The sequence below is a fragment of the Crinia signifera genome, chromosome 11, assembly GCF_055691185.1.
Source record: "Crinia signifera chromosome 11, ASM5569118v1, whole genome shotgun sequence".
Lineage (NCBI taxonomy): Eukaryota > Metazoa > Chordata > Amphibia > Anura > Myobatrachidae > Crinia > Crinia signifera.
In genome coordinates, this window is record NC_139227.1 from 74,068,630 (window position 1) to 74,092,105 (window position 23,476).

General features: G+C 45.7%; 1 protein-coding gene across 1 annotated transcript in view; it reads left to right on the forward strand.

Annotated features, from left to right (window-relative positions):
• The first annotated feature begins 2,007 nt into the window (after positions 1-2,007).
• Positions 2,008-23,476, forward strand: part of LOC146045058 (solute carrier family 22 member 6-B-like) — a 34,955-nt gene continuing 13,486 nt past the window's right edge. Inside the window, exons 1-2 of the mRNA XM_083163751.1 lie at positions 2,008-2,382; positions 16,954-17,057. Coding sequence (XP_083019877.1) covers positions 2,008-2,382; positions 16,954-17,057 — 479 coding nt within the window. The remainder of the gene's footprint in view (positions 2,383-16,953; positions 17,058-23,476) is intronic.

Consider the following 23,476-nt stretch of genomic DNA (forward strand, 5'->3'; position numbering starts at 1 on the left):
ATCCACAGATGCAGAGAAATGTGGTAGACAGATGAGGAGCCATCTCAATTTTACCATATTTGATTTGCTATGCAAAAATGTGATTTTAGCAAGCAAGCTTTACCAAGTTTTATTTCTCTCAATAACTACTTACTCCATGGTACAGTATATGGTGAAAATTATGACCACGGTCAATAAACAAGGACAGATTCTTGGATGCCGGGGCTTAAATCTGGACATGTGCCATGTGTTTCTTGGCCTATTAAAATCGGTGTCAGACCTACCATTTATCTTACAGCATCCCAACTATTTTATTGATAGATAAAACGGTTTTATGTTTTTGTTGTTACTGTACCTCATTCCATTCCAAAAATTGATCATTTTATATAGGTATGCAGCCGTGTTGGTTGCCATTGTATTGCCATTGTATTAAAAATAGTGCCACGTTGGTTGACATAACTACTATTTTAAAAATACAGAAATATTAGTTATATATTTTTCCATTTCCATAACTAGTGATTTTTCTTAACTTACAATACTGATTGCAGTTCTCTGGTATTATGACAACCAAAGCCTGTATGGAGATGAGCAGGGCTATTTTTCAGCAGGCTCCAGCAGTGCACATGGTTTTGTCCATCTAAGAAATATTTTGTCAGAAAGAGTGAACTAGAATAAGGGCCTCAGTTCCTGCTGGAGCCTACTGAAAAATAGCCCTGGAGATGAGGGTCCCACACTTCAGGTCTTCCAGTGACCATCCTGCAGCAAGGAACCTCATGGTAGCCACTAGCCTCTCCGCACCTGGGGTGGCCCTCTGCATATTAGTATTCTGCCTCCAGATATAGGCAGAATTTGTGATAGTCCTCAGGGTGTGTCTCTCCTCAGTTGCCATTCCTTCATCCATTAGGAACTCATCTTACTCCTTTCGTGATCCCACTCATCTTCAGATAGCCACAGGCAAGCAGCAGTTGATGCTGATTGGAATCCATTTCCACGCAATCCAAGATAGAATGCAAGCTATAAAGCAGGAACAACACACTATGTAAAGCCAGGCCAAACAAGCAATGCAGTTGAGCAATGTACAAGAACTGAGCTGAGCTGCATATAGGCAAAATCGAGGCTGCTTTATATATCCTGTAGGTAGGGCCGCACTTTATTCAAATTTGCCAGTCCCTTTATTCAAATTTGCCAGTTTTTAAGATGAATTGTGAGACTAAAACAATTTGGTGAGGTGTTAAAATCCTCTGATCGTTTACACAATCGTTCATTGTGTGTGTGAATAATATTGTTTGGCCGGGAGTGACGGATTTCAAGGGAAATTGAGTGACAGATCAGATTGTCCATTAAAATTGTGCCGTGTATGGGCACCTTAACAGTACGCGCTATACGGAAGCTATGTGGTAAAGAGAAAGTAAAATGATACAATCAGTTAATTTCTGCAATAATGTGGTTTTGTGATGGTGAAACAAGACGTATATTCAAAAAATATGTTATTGCAGATAAGCGCAGTCATATTAATTATTAATAATATGTAAATATTTCTATGTATTTTAAATAGATCAGAAAAGATAGCAGAAAACAAGCTTCATCCCAATTAATTTGCATATTATAGTTTAATTAACTAGGATATATCACACAATACAGTACATGGAAGATCAAGAAAAAAAAATCAATCCTATATCTTTATTTACTATTATCTAATTACACGGTTGCAGGTGGGAGAAACACATCGGATAAGTCTGGATGCTACTTTAATGTTATGTATTGTAACTTGCGCAACATCCACATACATTGCCCTTTACCTTAATTCAATGTAACTATTTTTTAGTTTTAAAAGTTAATGCTTCAGTATACCAGTAAAAGTTTAACACAATCTCAGCTCCTGATGCGTCTGCACTTAGCCAAACCCTCATAGACATTACCCTTGTATAAAGTTACAGCACACTGCCTCTGAGTGCCACTCCAGTGCAAAAGGTGGGTTTAATAACAAGAGTCCAATGATCCTAGTGTGTGGAGGTGCTCAGCAGCAGTATGGCGTTTCAGGAGATCCTGGAGAGAATAGGGGGCATGGGACGTTTTCAGATCATACATGTCATCCTGCTGTCCCTGCCGGTGTTCATGATGGCCAGCCACAACCTCCTGCAGAACTTCACAGCAGCTATCCCCAAACATCGCTGCCGACTCAACGACTCCTGGGAGGACGGCAATTTTACGACAAATTGGCTACGTGCCTTTATTCCAGTGGGCCCTAATGGGAATCTCTCCAGCTGCCTGAGGTATACGAACGCTCAATTTCATTTGCTCAATGACAATTCTACAGGCAACACCAGCAACATAGAGACAGAGATGTGTGAAGGCGGCTGGATCTATGATGACAGCGAGTATTCTGCAACTATCATAAACCAGGTGAGAATTTTTTAAATATATTATTCTTTATCTATTACTTGGTACTTGTTTCCTAGCAGGGCGCCCAGATTTCCTACTTACACTAACATAGTGAAATCGCATCGCACGTCGCATCGCATGGCTTTTTGTGGAGTGAGATGTGAGATGCGATCTCAGTAGTTAATATGGTAAAACACCACCGCTGTCCACGTCACCCCGAAGCAAGGCGAGCACATCGAGCCCGCGAGGGGGCGGCGGAACGCGTCATCCGACCTTTTCATACCCCCACTATCCACGCCGGCGTTGAGCTGATTTTATATAGTGTGGCGAGCGCAGCGAGCCCCGCAAGGGTACGCAGAATACATTACATTCCTTTACATGTAAAGTAATCCGCGTACCCTCGCTACGCTCGCCACGCTTCAGGCTCGGTGGCTCGCTGCACTTGCCACACTATAGAAAATAAACGCTGACATGGATAGTGGGGGTATGAAAAGGTCAGAGGACGCATTCTGACACCCCTTGCGGGGCTAGCTGCGCTCGCCACGCTTCGGGGTGACGTGGAGAGGGTTGGTATTTTAGGTGTTTTACCATATGAACTACTGAGATCGCATCTCACGCCACAAAAAAGGGCCATGCGCTGCGATGTGCAATGTGATTTCACTACGCAGAATAGCCCACTAAGCAAATAGCTTAGTGGGCGCCCTGCTAGGAAACAAGTACCGTTTTATTATAATGCTGTTCATGTAGCATAGACATATTATTCAGATCCACCTATATTTCTACTAAACACACATTATGGGGTAACTTTACTAAGATGAGAGTTCTATTGCAAATGATATGTTGCTCATACCATCCAATCAGATTCTAGATATTAATTTGTAGACGGTGCAAAATAAATAAGTGCAATCTGATTGGATGCTATGGGCAAAATCCAATCTTCAATAGAACTCCCATCCTATGGTTAGAAAAGAGAACATGCAAAGATGTGGTATTGGTTGGGAATTAAAATCTTAAAGCAAGACCTTGGTGCTAAAAAATGCTAACCAGAAAAAAAGTAAAATAAAGGACGGTTTTTCTTAATTTAAATTATTTATTATCAACAAATAAATGTATCCATATCAATTAAATGAAACAATAAAAAAAATCAATTAAGCTCAATATCAAGGGATGAAATGACCACTGGTTATTTTAATGAACGTGTGTTCAAGGACTTGTTCCTAAAGAAGCTGGAATCCAAATATAACCAGAGAAACATATTGAGATGTTATTGACCACTGGGACACTTGAACATCACCATTATTGGGACAATATACCTCAAAGACAACCTTCTGGGACTCAGATAATCATCTTGTGTGACCCGTCTGGGGCTACAGCTCTGTTCCTAAAAGAACGACAGGGTTGGATCAAGTAGAGTACCGTGAGGAATGTCACGTCTGAAGGGTGACTCTGGTCTGGAGCTGGAGTATACCGGAAGCTGGGTTCTTTAATAAACTTAGACTGCATGTGGGATAATGAAAGTGTATGGAGGAACCCCACACAGGGGGACGATGAAGTCTCTGAAGAGGAAGATGAGCAAGGAGATAACAGGTAAGTACGGATTGGCTCAGACTGGCACTAAACAATAATAAGTACTTGCTAGAAGAAGTCACTGCAGGTAAGTATGCACTGGGGTGTCACTATGGTCGTCGTACAGGTGACTGGGTCTGATTGTTGCTACTTGGCGGAGTGAGCGGAAATTTTTATAAATTACTGTTACTCCTGGTACAAAATACAGATTGTTTTTCAATAAATTCTAAATGACAAAACACAGCAAAACAAAATGCAGGTAGGTAGTACAGTATGTACTTAACGCTACCAAAAATGGAGGAGATAACAGTTGTGGTGGTGCATGACACACACCCTTGGTTGGAATGTCTGATAGGACAACAATAATGGGTATGAGGGAGGCAAATGAATCATCCTCTCAGCATAGTTGCTTCATTAGCCTCCCTCATACCCTCGTACCAAGTGCTGTTATTCGCGCACCTCACAATTCTTACTTACAATTTCTTACTTCACTATGCTATCATAATGCCTTTATTTCATTCCCTCAAGTTTACTTATAATGAGGTCTGCAGAAAAAAAGAAATAAATTAAAGCAGCGCACAGTTTTGAGGATGGAAAAATTAAAGTAGATTGGATAATCTGTTTACAGAAAATTGTAATAACGTGATTAACATATAACATTTTTTATATAGCACATATATAACACAATAAAAATCTGATAAAATCAATTCATGGACACTTCTATGATAGGGCTGGTTGCCAGGGAGTCTGTTCATATTATAGCCCCGAATGAATGGAAAGTTTGATGAATCAATAGTTACCACCCTTAGTAGGGTATGTGCGTCCTCCACCGATCTTCCGTGCGATCGGCCCAAGTTGGCACAAATTACTGACAAACGCAGGTAGAGATGGCAAATCCAATCCAATGATGTTTAGTGGAATGGTATGGCTGGGGCTAGGATGATAAAGGCCCTTGGAGGTGATGCACGATCCTTTGGTGAGAAATTCACTTTATTGATTCCAGGGGTTGGTTCAGGCTACAATCCGGCACAAGTCAGCACATAGAAGGGGGGTCCAAGCAGCTCCCTGATAATGAGGTATATTACTAAAGTAATACTACATATTAACAGTACCTCAATTTATTTGCAGAGCCAAACATGAGAATTACAGTACCACACATGAGAATTACAGTACCACACATGAGAATTACAGTACCACACATGAGAATTACAGTACCACACATGAGATTTACAGTACCACACATGAGAATTACAGTACCACACATGAGATTTACAGTACCACACATGAGATTTACAGTACCACACATGAGAATTACAGTACCACACATGAGATTTACAGTACCACACATGAGAATTACAATACCAAAATTAACACATTTTTTAGAAAATCAGCAAACAGTGCAAGGCATTGTAAGTTACTGCTGCATTGACGTGGTCACCCTGCCATGTTAATAAATAAACCATATGCTGGTATGCACAAGCCTGTATTCCCTAAGGGGGTCCAGCTAAAATATAATATGCAGTCTCCCCAACCCACTCCCTGAAGTTGCCGAAAATAAAACTGTCCAGATGCTCTCAATCCACTCTTGTTAGTGGTGGGAGCAGGGTGGGTGTGGGGTGAAACTATTGACTGATAGACCTTCAATAGGTCAACCCCAAAAGGTCAACATGTAATAGGTCCACCGGGTCAAAAATTTGACGTGGCAAAGGTCAACAAGGTCAAAACTTTGAACTAAAAAAGGTAGATGACATGGACCCACAATTAGTGAAACGCGTACCCTCGCATGGCTCCCTTCCCCCCGCCATGCTTCAGCTTCAGTGCCTCGCTACACTCGGCACACTATTATATTCTCACTCTATGCTAGCATGGATGGTGCAGTTGGTGGTACTCTTTACCTAGAACGGCGCCCATCGGGGTGATCGCGGGATCGCGGGCAGTACATAAACGTCCGCGACGCGATGCCCGCGATCACCGCGATTTTCCCATAGGGAACAATGTTAAAAAGCCAGATTGACCGCGATTTTGCATTCAATGCCTCAATGCCCGCGATTTTACCATAGGAATCAATGTTAAATGGGCTACAGAGCCCAAATAGGCTCAATTAACCCTTAAATGTCACCCCAATTTTTTGACGCCACCCCACGATCCACGCCAACCCGAAGCGTGGCGAGCGCAGCGAGCCCGCGAGGGGCGGCGGTACGCGTCCTCCGACCTTTTCATGCCCTACTATCCACGTCGGCGTGGAGTTGAGAATAGAATAGTGTGGCGAGCGCAGCGAGCCACCGAGCCCGAAGCGTGGCGAGCGCAGCGAGCCCCGCGAGGGGACGCGGATACCTTCACAGTTATACGCGTCCCCTCGCGGACTTCACAGGTGTCCGTGGCGACGCCGACATCTGTGAAGCCCGCGAAGGGACGCGTTTACCTGTGAAGGTATCCGCGTCCCCTCGCGGGGCTCGCTGCGCTCGCCACGCTTCGGGCTCGGTGGCTCGCTGCGCTCGCCACACTATTCTATTCTCAACTCCACGCCGACGTGGATAGTAGGGCATGAAAAGGTCGGAGGACGCGTACCGCCGCCCCTCGCGGGCTCGCTGCGCTCGCCACGCTTCGGGTTGGCGTGGATCGTGGGGTGGCGTAAAAAAATCGGGGTGACATTTAAGGGTTAATTGGGTCTATTTGGGCTCTGTAGCCCATTTAACATTGATTCCTATGGGAAAATCGCGGGCATTGAGGCATTTTACATTAAAATCGCGGTCAATTAGGCTTTTTAACATTGTTCCCTATGGGAAAATCGCGGTCATCGCGGGTACACGATTTTGATGTACCCGCGATTTACCCGCGATGCCCGCGATGACCGCGATTTTTTACCCCCGACGCCCGCGATTCTGATCGCGGGCGCCGTTCTAGGTAAAGAGTACCCAGTTGGTTAGTTAAAAAACTCATGAAAAACTCATGTTGACTTAGTCATGTCTCTACCTTTTTCATGTCGACATTTTGACCCTATCTATCTTGTGACCCTTTTGATATATTGCATGTCAACCTTTTTGGGGAAGATCGATACTGTAGACCAGTGGTTCCCAACCTTTTTTGTCTCCCGTACCCCTTGATTAGGCTTTTCATTTATGAGTACCTCCTCGTGAAATTTTAGGGGGCGTGGCCTAAAAAGGGGTTTGGCCTCATTTGAAGGGTGTGGCTTAACAGGGGCAAGTCATACTGGCAATGACGAGGAAAAAAAAAAAGTGCAACCACATGACCATAATATAAGCTCAGCCCATTCTGCGGACAGCATATAAAATAACAGAACACTGTCAAATCTCTATTACTGAAGCAACAGACATTCCAACGGATCACGTTAGCCTTCCAATAGTGCCAGATACACATATGCCCCCAAAAGTGCCAGATACACATATGCTCCAATGGTGCCAGGTATGCCCCCACAGTGGCAGAAACGGAAATGCCACCACGGTGCCAGGTATGACCCCATGGTACTGGGTATGCGCCCACAGTGCCAACAATGCCCCTACAGTGCCAGCAACAAGTATGCCCCCATAGTGCCAGCAACAAGTATGCCCCACAGTGCCAGCAATGCCCCACAGTGCCAGCAACAAGTATGCCCCACAGTGCCAGCAATACCCCCACAGTGCCAGCAATAAATATGCCCCCTCAGTGCCAGCAATATGGTATGCCCACACAGTGCCAGCAATGCCCCCATAGTATTTCCCAGCAGCAGCACACTCACCATTGATGCTGCTGCTAGGGAGAGGACAGTCCAGTGTCCCCCTGCCGTGTAGCTGCCGCTGCTGCTTCTGTCAGGGAAGGAGAGTACAGCACACTGCGTATCTCTCCTTCCCTTCACTGTGACTGGGCTGCCCGCCAATCAAATTTCGCGGGCCGGATCCTGATTGGCTGCCGGCCCGCAAGCTCTGATTGGCGGACAGGCGGCCAGTCACAGGGAAGCACACTGAGGGGTAGAAGAGATGCGCAACGCACTCTCCTCCCCTCCAGCAACCTGTCTGACTGCCGCGGCCGCCATTACAGGCCGGGCTGCCGCGTAACCCCGAGCGGGTGGATGCGTACCCCCAGGGGTACGCGTACCACAGGTTGGGAACCACTGCTGTAGACTATGGGCCTTATTCTGCATGGTGCGGTCCGTTCCGAATTCTTTCAGAGGGCGCATTTTAGCCATCTGCGCATGCGTAGGCAACGCAATGCGCATGTGCAACGTAGTGTCTCCGCACTCGTTCTCGCCAATACCTACCAGAAATTTGCACTGAATTGGCTCGGGAAATATGGGCGTAATATGGGCGTCATGTGGGCATACACAAGGGTGCGGTTTCAAAGTGGGCAAAACTGGGCGTAAATCTGGGCGTACACATGGGAGTGCACGAACTGTGGTAGGCGTGCATTCGGACAGGACACCGACTGCAAGCGAACCAACACGCATGAAATATGCGGTGTCCATAAGCAAGTTTCAGTTTGCGGAGAGCACTTGTTCATGCGCTAGGCATTCGGTTCGCCCAATTAGTATGCCCGCACCTGAAGCACTTTCAGCTGACCACAATACAATCCACTCCTCTACTCTACTCATAGTGATTAATTAACACTCTTTTCACAGGTTCAATTGGAACCACTAAGACAGGTAAAGGGGCAACAATGAAGTAATACCACTTTACATGATGTAAAGGTTAATCTAAAGTGCTAGGAATGTGTTTAAGTATCAATTAGGAATTAATTGATTACATTTAAAAATAATCAATTTGTTATGAGGTTGGCTAATTGGATAAGTGTGTCATGTTGCAAAAGCATGAGTTCCGAATAGAGTAGTGAGGTGTGCGGAAATACACCAACTCGGTGCGTACGGCCAGCTTCCCGTCCGTTCGGACGCTGTAAGACCGTGCAGAATCTTTGTGTTCCCACCGCACACGCACGTTTGGATGTAGTCCGAAGACACTCCCTCTTCTTAGTGAGTCCGTCCGAAGGAATGCGGACGACCTGTGGGCGTGTATTCTTAGAATGTCCGGAACGGACCGCAATAACCAGAATAAGGCCCTATGTATCTAGACACTGTAGATCTATCAACCGGAACTAGAGCTAAAGTATTAAATATTAGTAAATATTTGAATCAAAATATTGTTATTGTTGAAGAACCACATATCCCTTCATGCCATTAAATTAAAGGGCAAGCTGGCTCTAGGAGAACCACAAATGCCAGAATGCCAAAGAATCCATTTTTTCAGAGCAGAGCATGAGAAAAAACACTGATTAGCTCAGGGGTGTCAAACTTAAATTCATCGGGGGCCGCATCAGCAGTTTGGTCACCCTCAAAGGGCCGGTTGTATCTGTAGGTCCCCCTGTATAATTATAATGCCATGACACCACAGGCTGCTCCCCCTGTATAATATAAAATGAATGCCATGACACCACAGGCTGCTTCCCCTGTATAATAATAATGCCATGACACCACAGACTGCTCCCCCTGTATAATATAATAAAAGTAATGCCATGACACATAAATGATTATACAGGAGGAGCAGCCTGTGGTGTCATGGCATTATTATTATTATTATTATACACGGGGACACCTCAGGAAACAGCAGTTATGGGAAGTGTGTCCCATCAATCGCCAGGTGCGCGCTCCTGTTTTCTGCCCCATTGTAATCGCTGGTCGCAGGAGCTTGCTCCTGCGACCAGCTAATTACCTCTGCGGCTCCCCCAGCAGAGGTTCCCTTTCATCAGCGACCATCTCTGGTCGCTGATGAAAAGGAGACACTGAGCAATATATTGCTCAGCAATATATTGCAAGCAATATATTGCTAGCAATATATCTCCCCCCGTGTGTACGCACCTTTAGTTACCTCTAACCAATCACTGGCTTTTCTCATGCACTGATAAACCAGAGTGAAGCCACTCTGTTTAGTGCTGTTCCTATTTTTTTTTTTATTAGTCATTTTTGTTTTATGTAGCATCCCTGATCCATGGCTTGAATAAATAAAAACTCTTGCAAAAACAATAAACCCAGGAGGAAATTTACTAAGATGGGAGAACTATTTCAGATGGGATGTTGCTAAGACAACCAATCAGACACTATTTCTTATGTTCTAGAAGGTACAAAAATAAATAGGAAGTACATTCTAATTGGTTGCCCATAGCAACATCCATTGTGAAATAAACTCCCATCTTAGTAAAGTTCCCCCTTACTCTCTGCTGAGCTTATTGTCTGTCATTCCTATCAGAGTGGCTTCATTCCGATTCATCACAGTGGGGTAAATGTATGAAGCTTGGAGAAGTGGTATCTATCCCCATAAAGAACATTGGGGGTTATTCTGTTTGGTACGGTGGGACCGTATACAGGCGGATCAGGCTTTTTTTTCATCTGCGCATGCATATCTTTCGCAATGCGCATGTGCGGCGACCTCACACCTCTAACGGACGGGTCTCTCCTTGCGAAAAAAACCTGTCCACAAGAACGCGGTCATTGTGGGCGGCATGTGGGCGTTTTTATGGGAGCGGCCAGAATAATGAGGAACACTGGGCGTAAACATGGGCATACACGGGGGTGTGCACACAAAATGCACGGTGCCACAACCGCCTCGATCGGCGAACGCACCGTGCATTTTGGCCCAAAAACAGGCGGACGCCAAAGATTGCTCCTGACCACCCCTAGAGATACCGCATGAGAGCGGACGCCTGGGTTTGCTAATTAACGCTGATTACTACTCAAACACACACACCTGAATGTAATAAGCAATGCTGCAGGCTATTAAGTGAAAACCATTATTTCACTACCTGCAAGCCACACACAGCCCTCAAACACATTGGAAGCATATCTTTCTACACTTCTCTACATGTAAAGGTTGGTTTAATTTTAGGTAATATTCATTCTAATACTTGGTTATATATGTCCAGGTAGTTATTTTATAACCATCTACACCCATTCAGAAAGTGTTTTTTCTTTTTCACTGTAACACAAACATACCAGTTTTTTATTATGAAAAATACACATAAACCACATCTAAGAGCAACAATGATGTTTTTTTTGGACTCAATTTCTACTTGCAATGGCGGAGCAATGTCCTAAGGCCATGGCCACTATTTTGCACACAATCTGTATTTTTTTTCCCAAGAACATACATTATGCACTTTCATATCTGCTATGAACTTTATGTAGCACACTCTGTATGTAAGATGCCACCAAGCACAATATTGCAATCACATATCTCTTATGCTGTGTACACACGGGGGCGATAGGGGCTATAATCGCTGGGAATATGGTCGCAGGCGACCATATTGCCAGTAATTGGAGTGCGCACCAGCTATAAATCGCCGGGTGCGCGCTCCCGTTTTCTGCCCCATTGTAATCGCTGGTCGCAGGAGCTTGCTCCTGCGACCTGCTGATTACCTCTGCGGCTCCCCCAGCAGAGGTTCCTTTTCATCAGCGACCATCTCAGGTCACTGATGCAAAGGAGACACTGGGCAATATATTGCTCAGCAATATATTGCTAGCAATATATTGCTGAGCAATATATCTCCCCCGTGTGTACGGGTGCTTAACAAAGGATCCCAACATCTGCCTATCACACTCTAAAGTCTTATTTTGAACAATATTAGAACATGTTTGCATGTGGCGTACGCTCAGATATACGGAAGGTGACGGTGGGAAAACGGACGAGATCCGTCCGTGCACTGTGGTGTACGCTCAAGTGAACGCCACTCCCCATTGTCGGTGTTTGTGACCGTCCATGTGCAGCTGTTCTGTGGGCGGACTTACGCTCACCGTGAGCATACGGAAAACGTGACGGATCGTACGTACGTTTCACCGTACCAAACAGAATAACCCCCATTATGTGCAAGGTGATTATGCTCCAGCCTATCAGCTCCTGTTAATTTACATATTGGAGCTGATTGGCTGGTGCATTGTCACCTTGCACAAAACGTTTTTTATGGGGATAGATGCCACTTCTCCAAGCTTCATACATTGGGGCAGATGTACTAGTGTGCCCCTAATGTTTTTAAAAAAATGGGTCCCGCTTTTCCTGAATAATGCAGAGAAGTGTGGGCAACATCTCGCTATTACCGTGAGATCTGCAGCGCAGCCCAGAGCCAGCAGCAGGGCTAGCGGTGTCCCAGCAGTGGGAATAGAACAACGCTAGCCCTGAGCTGGCCTTGCGGCCAGGGCGATTTAACGCCTAGGTGGCTGTTAATACATCGCCCCAGCCGCTAAATACTGGGGGGATTACAGGGGACATCCCCGCAGAGCAACATCTCTAGCTCATGTTAGGTGCACTGCACATACATTGGGAAAACCGTAATCCCACCAGTTAACCAGCATCATACACTTAACACTGGTTAATACATCTGCCCCACAATGATTGTTGAGAAGTTACCAGTCCTCATGGAATTCTAACCAATTAGAGCTATTCTCATGCTTTGACCAATCAGAGCAAAGCTCCTCTTTATAAACCAAGATAATAACATCAGATAGGTAGGGAGTTGTACTGTATCCCAGAAACGAATTTGCACTTGCTGGTGGAGCTGCCCAGTAAATATAGGAATATGTTGGAGATTTGCAAATAGCAAAAGAATACTCGGTGCTTGTTTGGACAAAACAAAGGGTGAAGAGAAATTTTACCAGATGAGAAATAAGAATAAAATAAATATGGATAAAAATAATAATAATAATAGAAATGAAAAATAAAATAAAAAAGAAATAAAAATGAAATAAAAATAAATATAAAGGGGGAGATTTACTAAGAATACGAATGCAAAAAGTTGCATTCGTATTCTTAATACGAATGGCTACGACTGCAAAAGTCGTATGCCAAGTCGTGTTCCAGAGGGGGATTTACAAAGCAGTCAAATATGACTACTTTGTAACCCTCCGATGGCGTATAAATTCATATTAACGGCCGTATATACGGCCGTTAATACAAATTTGCGGAGCCAGTCTGCACGGATCAGTCAGATCCGTGCAGGCTGCAAGGTGTAAAAAAAAAGAGAAAATTAAATAAATAAATAAAAAATCGGCGTGGGGTCCCCCCCACTGCTGTAACCAGCGCCGGGGCCAGTAATTAAAAATCAGGGAACCCGACAAATAGGGGTTCCCCGATTTTTAACAACCAGCCCCAGGCTCCAGGTCCGGGTGCGGCACGGGGATGGGGGGTTGCTATAATACTGTGATGTGGCACGGGGGGAGGGTGCGATAACACTGTGATGTGGCACGGGGGGGAGGTGCGGGCGATACTGCCGCGCTGAAATCCCCCAAGCAGGGAGCGGGCAGCGTTGATTAACGGGCGGGATGGGGTCGGGGAGGGGAGAGGGAGGATGACAGTCTTATCTGCTCCCCGCTCCCTGCTTTCTGGTACCTCTCTATGGTACCTTGGCGGCTCAGTACCGCCCTCCAGTGGCCGGCGCCCTAGGCAAATGCCTAGTCCTGCCTGGTGGTGGCGCCGGCCCTGCCCCCCCTCCAGGACTTACCTGACCAGGCTGAAGCCTGGTGCTGTCCCCGGTGGCCCTGTGCGGTGGCCACCGGGCTGATTGAGTGTAAAAAAATAGATTTAAAAACTATTGTTTAAAACTGTGGAACTGTGAGTCCCAGCAAGCCTCCCCCGCAAGCAGGGACTTGGAGAACCACAAGTCCCAGCCTGCGAGGCATTAAATAAACACACACTGACACATAAGAAAAATAAAACTTTAATACATACATTACACACATACTGATACTTACCTATCTTGATCCCGTAGGTAGGTCCCAGGGTCTTGATCCGGTGCCTTGTCCTAGTCCAGATCTATGTCGGCCTTCTCCATGTCGATGTCCATGTCGGCGTCGTCCGTGTCGTCGTGCGGTCCGGGGTCCGAAGAAATCCATGGGGGACCTGTGGAAGGAAATCCTACTGACCCAGGTTCTCCATGAAAGATCTGAAGTCTTGATCCGACGTAGTCCTGGACTTCTTCCAGCTTCTTCAAGCTGCCGGCGATTCCTGGAGCTCCCCGCGTCGGACTGAGAGATCTTTCATCCTCCGCGCCTCTCATCAGAATGATTCTATTGGCCGCTCAGCAGCCAATCAGAAGCCGCGCTTATTGGGGGGGGGCTCCCCACTCCCCCAGGGCCCCTAGCCAGGCTGACCGGTCAGGGGGTTAACGCTTTGTATAAAAAGTCTCCCCCCCCCCCCCAGCTGTGGCATTACCCTGCTGGCTGGTTTGGCCTGGGGCTGGTTCTTAACCAGGGACCCCTACTCATTTTGTCCCCCATATTTTGGGAACCAGCCCGGACCTGGAGCCTGGTGCTGGTTGTTAAAAATTGGGGAACCCCTATATTTGCTGTATATTCGTGGCCGTTTTATACTAATTAGCGGCCGTATTATCAATACGGCTGCTTAGTAAATCAGGAACCGCCATTCTTTTGAATGGTGATTTCTGCCATATTCTTTCGATGGTGTACTCATTCGTATTTGTAAATACAAATACGAATGTCCCATCATTAAGAATACGAAAATGCGGTTTTTTTGGCATAGTAAATGCCAAAAATACGTATACACCAAAAAAAAATTTTTTTTTTAGTAAATTTCCCCCAAAATGTGCAAAAATGTATACAACTCTTTTGTGGGGTTGGAGGCTGTCTAGCTAACCCTAACGGCTACCTGAGTTCCGATGTTTGTAACCTCAGGTGGCTGGATATGGTGCCGTGTTGCCGATCAGCAGCTTCTGCATGTGGCGGGTGGCTTGTGGTTACGTCACCTAATTCTCCGGCTTCTGCCTTCTGTCAGCGTCTAGCGGGAGCGGGTGTCAGCGTCTCCTCTCGGGTCCCTCTTAGCAATCCAATCCAATGGTTGGATTGCAAAGAGGGACCCGAGAGGAGTCTAAGCAAGTGTACTGTGGGCCTGATTCAGACCTGTTCACAAGGCTGGGTATGTTTGCAACTTAGCAAACAGGTAAACGCTACATGGTTGCCACCCTGCTTGAATCCAGGCATTTGCATGCAAGCGGGTGTGTGGCTACCATCGAATAATTTCTGCAGCCTTAGGTCTGTAAAATAAGGCAGTACTTACTTTTCAGCCGAATTGAGGGCAGGCACTGACGTCATGTGACATCAGCAGCCCGCCCCACAAAGTCATCGACAAACCTACATTACCAGGGGACCGTCCAACGTTTTTATGGTGATCCCCATAAAACGCTGGCCATTCAGCTGCTTCCGCCTCCTGCCCGCCCCTGTCTGTGTGAACACCTCAGTCAAAGGCATTCGCACAGGGGGTTTGCACATGCGAGTAGGCAGAAGAAGCATTATTTTCCTTACCTGAGGGGAGCCCTCTCACTTTGCGTATTACTCCGCCACACTGTTCTTCATGGACTGCCCGCCATTTGGAGGTAGCGGAGGGAGTGCGATTAATCTTCTTCTTCTGATGACAGAGGCATCTGTAACACTGCCACCAGTGGGCATACTTTGAAACAAATGTTTGTGGAACAGATCAGCGCAATGAGTTAAGCAGGGTGCACCTTACCCAAACATAAAAAGAAGGTACGCCACCTTCTAAAATCTCAGCAGTGCAAACAAATGTTTGAGTTGAGCGTAACCCTCTTAAATAGATGTTCAATAAATAATCAATATATTGAAAATTGATTTATTGTGACAAGCAAATATAACAACAAATGAAATCCTTCCAACAAGATGGTGAATGGACTGCTTAATGTTTCATAAGTTCTGCACAAGATAACATGAAGACTTTATCTCACCATATATTTTGGTTGCGGTGGGCTAAACTTCAAACGAAGGTCTGCGGTGGCACCACCGCAGATGGCTTGATACGGTAAAGTCCTCAGGTACAAACTGCTGGTGCGTCCATGTGACCTTGAGTTCCTTTCCAGTTGTACTTTAGATACAGCAAAGATCATCAAATTGCACTTGTATATTGTGTTATGGGGCAAAATATTGAAATGAGCCTCAGGGGACACACACACACACACACACACAGAGTATTAGGTTGACGACTGAAGGTCGACATGCATGAAGGTCGACATGATTGAAGATTGACATAAATGAAGGTTGATATGACTGAAGGTCGACATGGGTTAAGTCAACAGGGACATTAGGTCGACACAAGCATTAGGTCGACATGTGGAAGGTCAACAGTCAAAAGGTTGACATGGGGTTTTTGAGCCGACATGTGCCAACAGGCAGTATTTCATGCTCTACCATCCTCTAGAACATGGTGGGAGAATAAAATAGTGTGCCCGAAGCATGAGCGCAGCGGGCCATGCGAAGGGTTGCGGCACACTTTTTTATTGTCCATGTCGACTGTGTCGACATTCAGGTACAAAAGGGAAGAACTCCATGCTGACCTTTTGACCTTCCCCAATGTCGACATAATGCTTGTGTCAACCTAATTACCCTGTCAACCTAACCCATGTCAACCTTCTGCCATGTCGACCTTTATGCATGTCGACCTTCAGTCATGTCGACCTTCAGTGGTTGACCTAATGCTTGTAAACCTAATGTCTGTCTATCCTATGATCCATACCCATGCATACATGGTCTTGCCAATTTGTGTTATTTTTTGCTTTGCTAACAAAGCTAGATCACGTCCATAAACTCATTCAAATAGATTTTGGTTACTGTTACCTATCGTTTTTTCATATAAAACATTCACTGTAGTTGGATATTACCAATAACTAATGAATAAAAATAAAAAAAGGTAATTTAGGTTGATGCAGGAGTTGTGGAATAGGAGGGGTGTGAGTGTACACCGATGGCGTATTTATAATGGGTACAATGTGCACCACACACACCAATTTTTTTAATGGTGTGCCATTTACTGAGAATGGGATGCGTGTGAGATGATCGCGTTTCTTGGCAAATGGCGTGTTGAGATAGAGAGCTCCGACGTGCCATCTGGATAGATAAACCTGGCTCCATCTTAATTTATGTTGTTTACTGTTTAATGTTATACTTGTAGTTTCATACTTCGCTGCATTCCATTCTATTCGTTTTTTTTATTGTTTTGAATGCTCTTCTCATCCTTCTATAATTTCATGCAGTGGGATCTGGTCTGTACTCGTCGCAGAATGAGGCAGTTGGCTCAGTCCATTTTCATGTCCGGTGTGCTGGTTGGGTCCATTTTGTGTGGAGGGCTCTCAGACAAGTAAGACAAGCTTTTGATAAATCATTGCTAGTTCTGACCAATAGAGATTCAAGCAGGGGCAGATCTAGACTTTTCTTCTGGGGGCGAGGGCGGTACTGTTTATTCTTGACCCTCCCACCCTCCATTTATGTCTCCTCCCCCTTTACAGTCCTGACTCCTCCTATTTCCAGTCCCAACTCCTCCCCTTCCCAGTCCTGACTCCTCCATCACACATATAAATATAGATGTTGCACTCCTGCCCACCTGATAAAGCCCACCTCTGCTATTCCCTTACCGACCCCAGTGGGCGGCTTTCTATTCACATCTGCAGCTGGGTTGCTGCTGCCCTCCTCCTCAGAGGCATGTGCCAGCCCAGACATAGTCCCACTTACTGATACCCAGTGCACAAAACACCAATGGTGAAATTTACTAAGATGTGAAATACAGTACACTTTACAGGTCATGTTGCTATGGGCAACCAATCACATCCTGTCTACTATCGTCTAGAGGGTGATAAATAAATAAGAAGTAGCTTCTGATTGGTTGTCCATAGCAACATGACCTGTGAAGTGTATTTCACATCAGTAAATTTCATCCCTATAGTCTATAGCTATACACATCTGGAAATGGCAGCATATAGAGCATATTACATAAGAAAATACACTCTAGCACATCCAGGTTAGTAGGGTATTTTTCTGACAGACTCGTGGGAGCTTTAATTAATGCACACAAAGGATAAGCATAGGCAAACACAGGGGGGTTTCTCTTGCACAGAAACCCCCTCCTCTTGGCAAGTGCCTTAAATTATGACAATAGCACTGGTATATAATATGATCAATAGAGCTGCCATCAGCGGCGTAGCTAGGATTTTTACGCCCCCCCCCCCCCGCTGTTATAGGAGGCGCCGCCCCCCCCCCCCCCCTAGGTCTTCCAACCACCCACGTAGAGTTAAACACCCCCCCCTTACCCCTCTGCTGCCGCCTCCGCATTCCCGCAGCGCAGATCTCCTCCAGGCTCTGGACCGTCTCCTCCTGACGTACAGTGCGAATGAAATAATACCATCACAAAATGACTGCCCCCTAATAGCAGACAGATTTTAAGGATGCTAGAGGAGGCTGCCACCTCCTCTAGCATCCCTACAAAAACTGTCTGCTGTTAGGGGGCAGCCATATTCTGAGGGGCGGTTTTCAATAGCACTGTACTTCAGGAGGAGACGGTCCGGAGCCTGAAGGACTGGAGCCTGAAGGACTGGAGATCTGAGCTGCGAGAATGTGGCGGCGGCGGCACGAGGAGGGGTAAGGGGGGTGATTAACTGTACGAGGGCGGGCGGATGGGAGGGCGAGGGGGAGGGGAGGGGGCCGCGCTGTCTGCCCACACGTCCCGGCCAGCCACACACAGCGTAACATAGCCCCGCAGCGGAGACCGGCGCCCACAGTTACTCAGCGCCTGCCCGCCATGGTGGGGGCTGCGGGGCTATAGTTATGCCACTGGCTGCCATCACATCATGCAGTGTAAGGGACAGAGCAGAGCTGTTGCACATGCCTAGTGTACCAGCTTCTTCTACCACACTTACTGTATGGACCAGAGAGCAGCTGCCAGGAGGAAGAGACAGGAGCTTTACCATGATTTGGGAGAATGTGAGCTTAGTGCAGTACTGGTTCTATTATGTTTGTGTATATATTTTATGGTCCTGACCACTTATCTTATTTAAATGTTTGAAACAGCCTATACTACAGACCATCTGTACTGAAAAATATTAATACTGTATTCCATGCAGTATAAAAAGTTTACTTTTCAGGGCTGTTACCACTCACCAAGACTTTGGTACTTACTCCAATGTGCTGCAGAGTGGGAGAGTTTGGATTACATCTGGAACCCCCCCCCCCCTCTAAAAATCCTGCGTTTGCCACTGAGAAAGGATTATTCCCCAATATTGGAACTACTGCATTGACCAGATATAAATGATATATGCTTGGCATCAGATGATGAGCCAATAGGGCAACTTCAGCAATTGCATTCAGGACATTTATCCCCATGCACGATGTAAGCTAAGCCATTGCACTACTAACCCCTCTCTAACCCAGCACATTGCCCTCCATGACAGCGCTTTGCCTGCAGTGCTAGCCAGGAGGAAGCCGGCAACAAAAGCATACAGTGTCCCGATGGCCAGGTAGCACCGTTCTCCCAGCTGCCAGCATCTGGACAGACTTCTCTGGACACAGGCAACAGGAGAGAGCTAGGACATTGTTACAGGCTGGAGATAAATGGCAGCAGATCTGTCTAGGTGTGTGATTGCTGTAATGTGGCAGGGCCAATTTAACAGATCCGCGTGCCCCCTCCATGCGCTCACATGGCTGAAATGCAAAACTTGTTGCTGTTCTCCTAGGCTGGCTGATCGGGAGACGCAACAAGCTCACTCACATCGCCGGACCGCCGCTAGCAGCACCGCTAGCCAGGGGCGGATGATCTAGGCTATTCCCCCCCCCCCCCCCCCCCTGTTTCTATCCCTGGTTTCAAGTGCAGTGCGCAGACACCATGTTGCTGCTCTTCAGGGATATTTCTTCTTTTTGTACCAAGATGGCCACAGATAATACTACTAAGCATGTGCAGAGCCATCTTGGGACTAGGAAAGAGGGTCACAATGGTCTTCCATTTAGCTCTAGAGATACCTCCAATTACCTGCTGTTTTAGACCACTGTTCCAGCATCCTGCCCCACTAACTCTTGCCTACACATCTCCACTCCATCTACTAGGGAGTATAACGGTGAGTACAATTGCACAGGGGCGAATTTTGGGGTCAATTTCTCCCCCCCCCCCCCCCCCCCCTTATGCATGTATATGTGCACCCGTAATAATAACACCAGTACTCACAGTACACACAATAATTAGCTTTGGTACACACTTGGAGGCACATGACAATTTTTTAGCACTTACTGTTTAATAGAAGGGATGCAAACAGTTAAAGTGCTCCAGAGTCCAGACACATTCCGGTCCTGAAGCAGGCAGCAGCATGATGAGAGGAGGAAGGATCCTAACCTGAGTGCACTGCAGGGAGAATAGTTCCAGGTACAGCGGCAGCAGAGCTGAGCACACAGGCATAGCTGTGGGGATGCAGAGAGGATAGAGAGCTCCTCCCTGCATTAAGGAGTGGCGCTCTGAAAAAATCAGTGTCAGACTGACAAACTGAATGACAGCAGGTGCCTGGCGGCTGCCGCCCTTGTCAGGTGCCGCCCCTAGGCCCGTGCCTCACGGGCCTAGTGACAAATCCAGCCCTGCAATTGCACCTGCTTTAAGGTGCCCATACACGTTACAAATATTGTATACAATATTGTATACAATATCGCATCTCATCACATATCGGTTTTGCAATGAGAACAGATGAGATCTAGTACAAAAGGTATGTGCTGCACACACTTTTTGTACTAGATCTCATCTCATCTTATCGCAAAACCGAGATGCGATGAGATGCGATATTGTATACAATATTGTATACAATAATTGTAACGTGTATGGGCACCTTTAGTTTCAATAAAATATCTTTACTGGTTACTGTATGTAACTGGGCTATTTGTAGGTGCATGGCATCTGCTGGTCTGTACAGAAAACTTGCTGCATCCTCAAGCCTGTTACCGCATATTTCCAAAAGTTTGACTACCACGTGTCTATACACCGATACATTCACTACTTCAAGGTATAATTGAATGCAATATCTGGAGCAATTTTCTCAATATCTGGTAATTTCTTCTACTGACCAGTCAGAAAATGAGCTGTGACTGCGTTATCAAGGATATATTAAAATCACAAAGTACTCAGGGGAATAAGTAACATAAAATTCCATTATTTCTTCCTTCAGAGACACCGGGTGAAATTTAATAGGATGAGATCCAGAAATTGAGAGGTTTTTTTTTTTAGATTTTAATTTTTATTTGATTTTTTAAATAAAAAACACACAAATACATATTTATTGGGAGCTTTGAGAAATTGAGAGGTTTAATAAGAAATCTCCAGTTTTTTAAAGCGGCAATCATTTACACTGCAAAATCAAACTGGTTTTGCAGTGTAAATGATTGCCGCTTTAAAAAAAAATGGAGATTTGTTACCAAATCTATCACTTCTGAATCTCTCATCCTATTAAATCTCACCCAGATGCTTCGGGTAGTGCTGCTGGTTTCTCAGGGCTGTTCGCCTTGATTTGTTAAAGAGAAAGGGTTTGTTGTGGGAAACAGCGCTCAATATACCCTATCTCTAATGTGCTGTAGTGGTGTGGAGTGAAACCTAGTAATATAGCAGTGTGTTATTAATAGATACAATTTAAATACAATCTGTCACTTGTTTCTATAACTTTCAGAATGAAACAGTGTATTGTCACATTCCGTGAATCTTGCTCGTATGTGAAAAGTCCTGATTGTTGTGATTAGGAGGGTATGACAAATGTTTAGCACTACAGATTGATTGCTGGTTGAAAGAATATTGACTTTTTTTTTTAAATGGTCTGTATCTGAAAACAGTACAGATATACAATGCAATACAATGAAACATGTATTAAAAACAGTATTGAGGCAAGATTAGAGAGCTCAATTATAAAACTAAAATAATAAAAAGATATATAAACAAATGGAGTTGAGGATTTGTCAAAAAGGCTAATGATCAAACATGCAGGTAGTGGCTCCTTAGTATTGATAACGACTAGCTATCCATCTTAAGCCCCGTACACACGGGGGATATATATTGCTCAGCCATATATTGCTGAGCAATATATGGCTGAGCAATATATCGCTCAGTTTCTCCTTTTCATCAGCGACCAGAGATGGTCGCTGATGAAAAAGAAACTGCCGGGGGGAGCCCGGCAGTGGAAATCAGCTGGTCACAGGAGCATGTTCCTGCGACCAGCGATCACTACAGGGGTAAAAACGGGAGCGTGCGCCCGGCGATATATCGCCGGTGCAGACTCCCATCGTGGGCAATATGGTCGCTTAGCGACCATATTTCCCGCGATATTACACAAAATCGCCCCCGTGTGTACTCACCTTAACTCTTTGAAAAAGTATAACAGTTTGAAAGTTTATGTGTCCATCAAAGTATTTTAATAAGTTAATGGCTGTTGTTGGTTTCTGGTGCAGACTACGGTGTCCAGTCAGTTGCATCCAGATATTAATCATTAGTTGATTGCATCCAGATTATGTCAATTGGTCAGTCAGATTTGACGTGGATATTTGTCTTTTTATACACTGGATACTGTATGAAATACAGTATTAATATTTAACCGTACAGATGGTCTATAGTATAGGCTGTTTCAAACATTTAAATAAGTGGTCAGGAAAAGGTTAAACATAATAAATAAATAAATAAATAAATACACAAACATAATTGAAACAGTACTGCACTTTCTAAACTCACAATCTCCCAATTCATCGCAAGGCTCCTGTCTCTTCCTCCTGGCAGCTGCTCTCAGTGCAATGTTTGAGGGTTCAGAGCCACACATACAGTAAATGTGGTAGAAAAAGCAGGCACACTGGGCATGTGCTGCAGCTCCCCTCTAATAATCATATTATATACCAGCATACCCTCCAACATGACCCATTCCATTAGGTACAAAATGCTCTGTTCCTGGACTTCCCTGCCAGTGGCAGTTACAGAGGTGGGGCTGCAGCACAGTCCAATATTCAAAGAGGGGTGGTCACATCAACTGTCAGTGAGTCCAGGACAGTGATGCTTGGAGTGGCAGTAGGCGTGGCTCCCCTTTTTGAATATTGGACTGTGCTGCAGGCTCACATCTGTAAATGCCACTGGCAGGGAAGTCCAGAAACAGAGCATTTTGTACCTAATGGAGTGGGTCATGTTGGAGGGTATGTACCAGTGCTATTGTTATCATCATTCAAGGCACTTTCCAAGAGGAGAGAGGTTTCCGGGTAACCAGAACCCCCCTTGCGTTTGAATGTGATGTTGTATCCTAGCTGCCCTGGTAGGACTGCGGGGGGAGGGGAATGTAATGTGAAGCTGTGTCGGTCCGGAACAAACCCCGGGTGTAATGCCTGAGTTCTGAGGTACCACATGTGCTGCTTGCAGTCTTCGTGTTTGATGTGCGTGGCCCCATCTGGACCGCTGATCGCCGCGCACCTCTCCCACCAACAGACCTTGCTTTACTTACCATCCAGGGCTGGTCCAGTCACAATGGATCGCCACTGTACAAGGCTGGATTCAATAGAGTGTAGGCACTGATGCGTTTCCCTGGATAAACTGCAGTTTTCGAAAAGGTGCGGGGCTACCGTGTGGTCAGGAGTAACTCTGGGTAGAGAGGCGTGGCCTAGCACCACAACCCCTGTCTTCATCATTTTCAGCTGGGCAGCCCCCTGCTCCCTCCCTTTCTCCTTCCTGCAATGCACAGATGCCCTGGGCAGACGCATGGCATCTCTTCAGCGATCACCGCTGCTTTTCTCCAA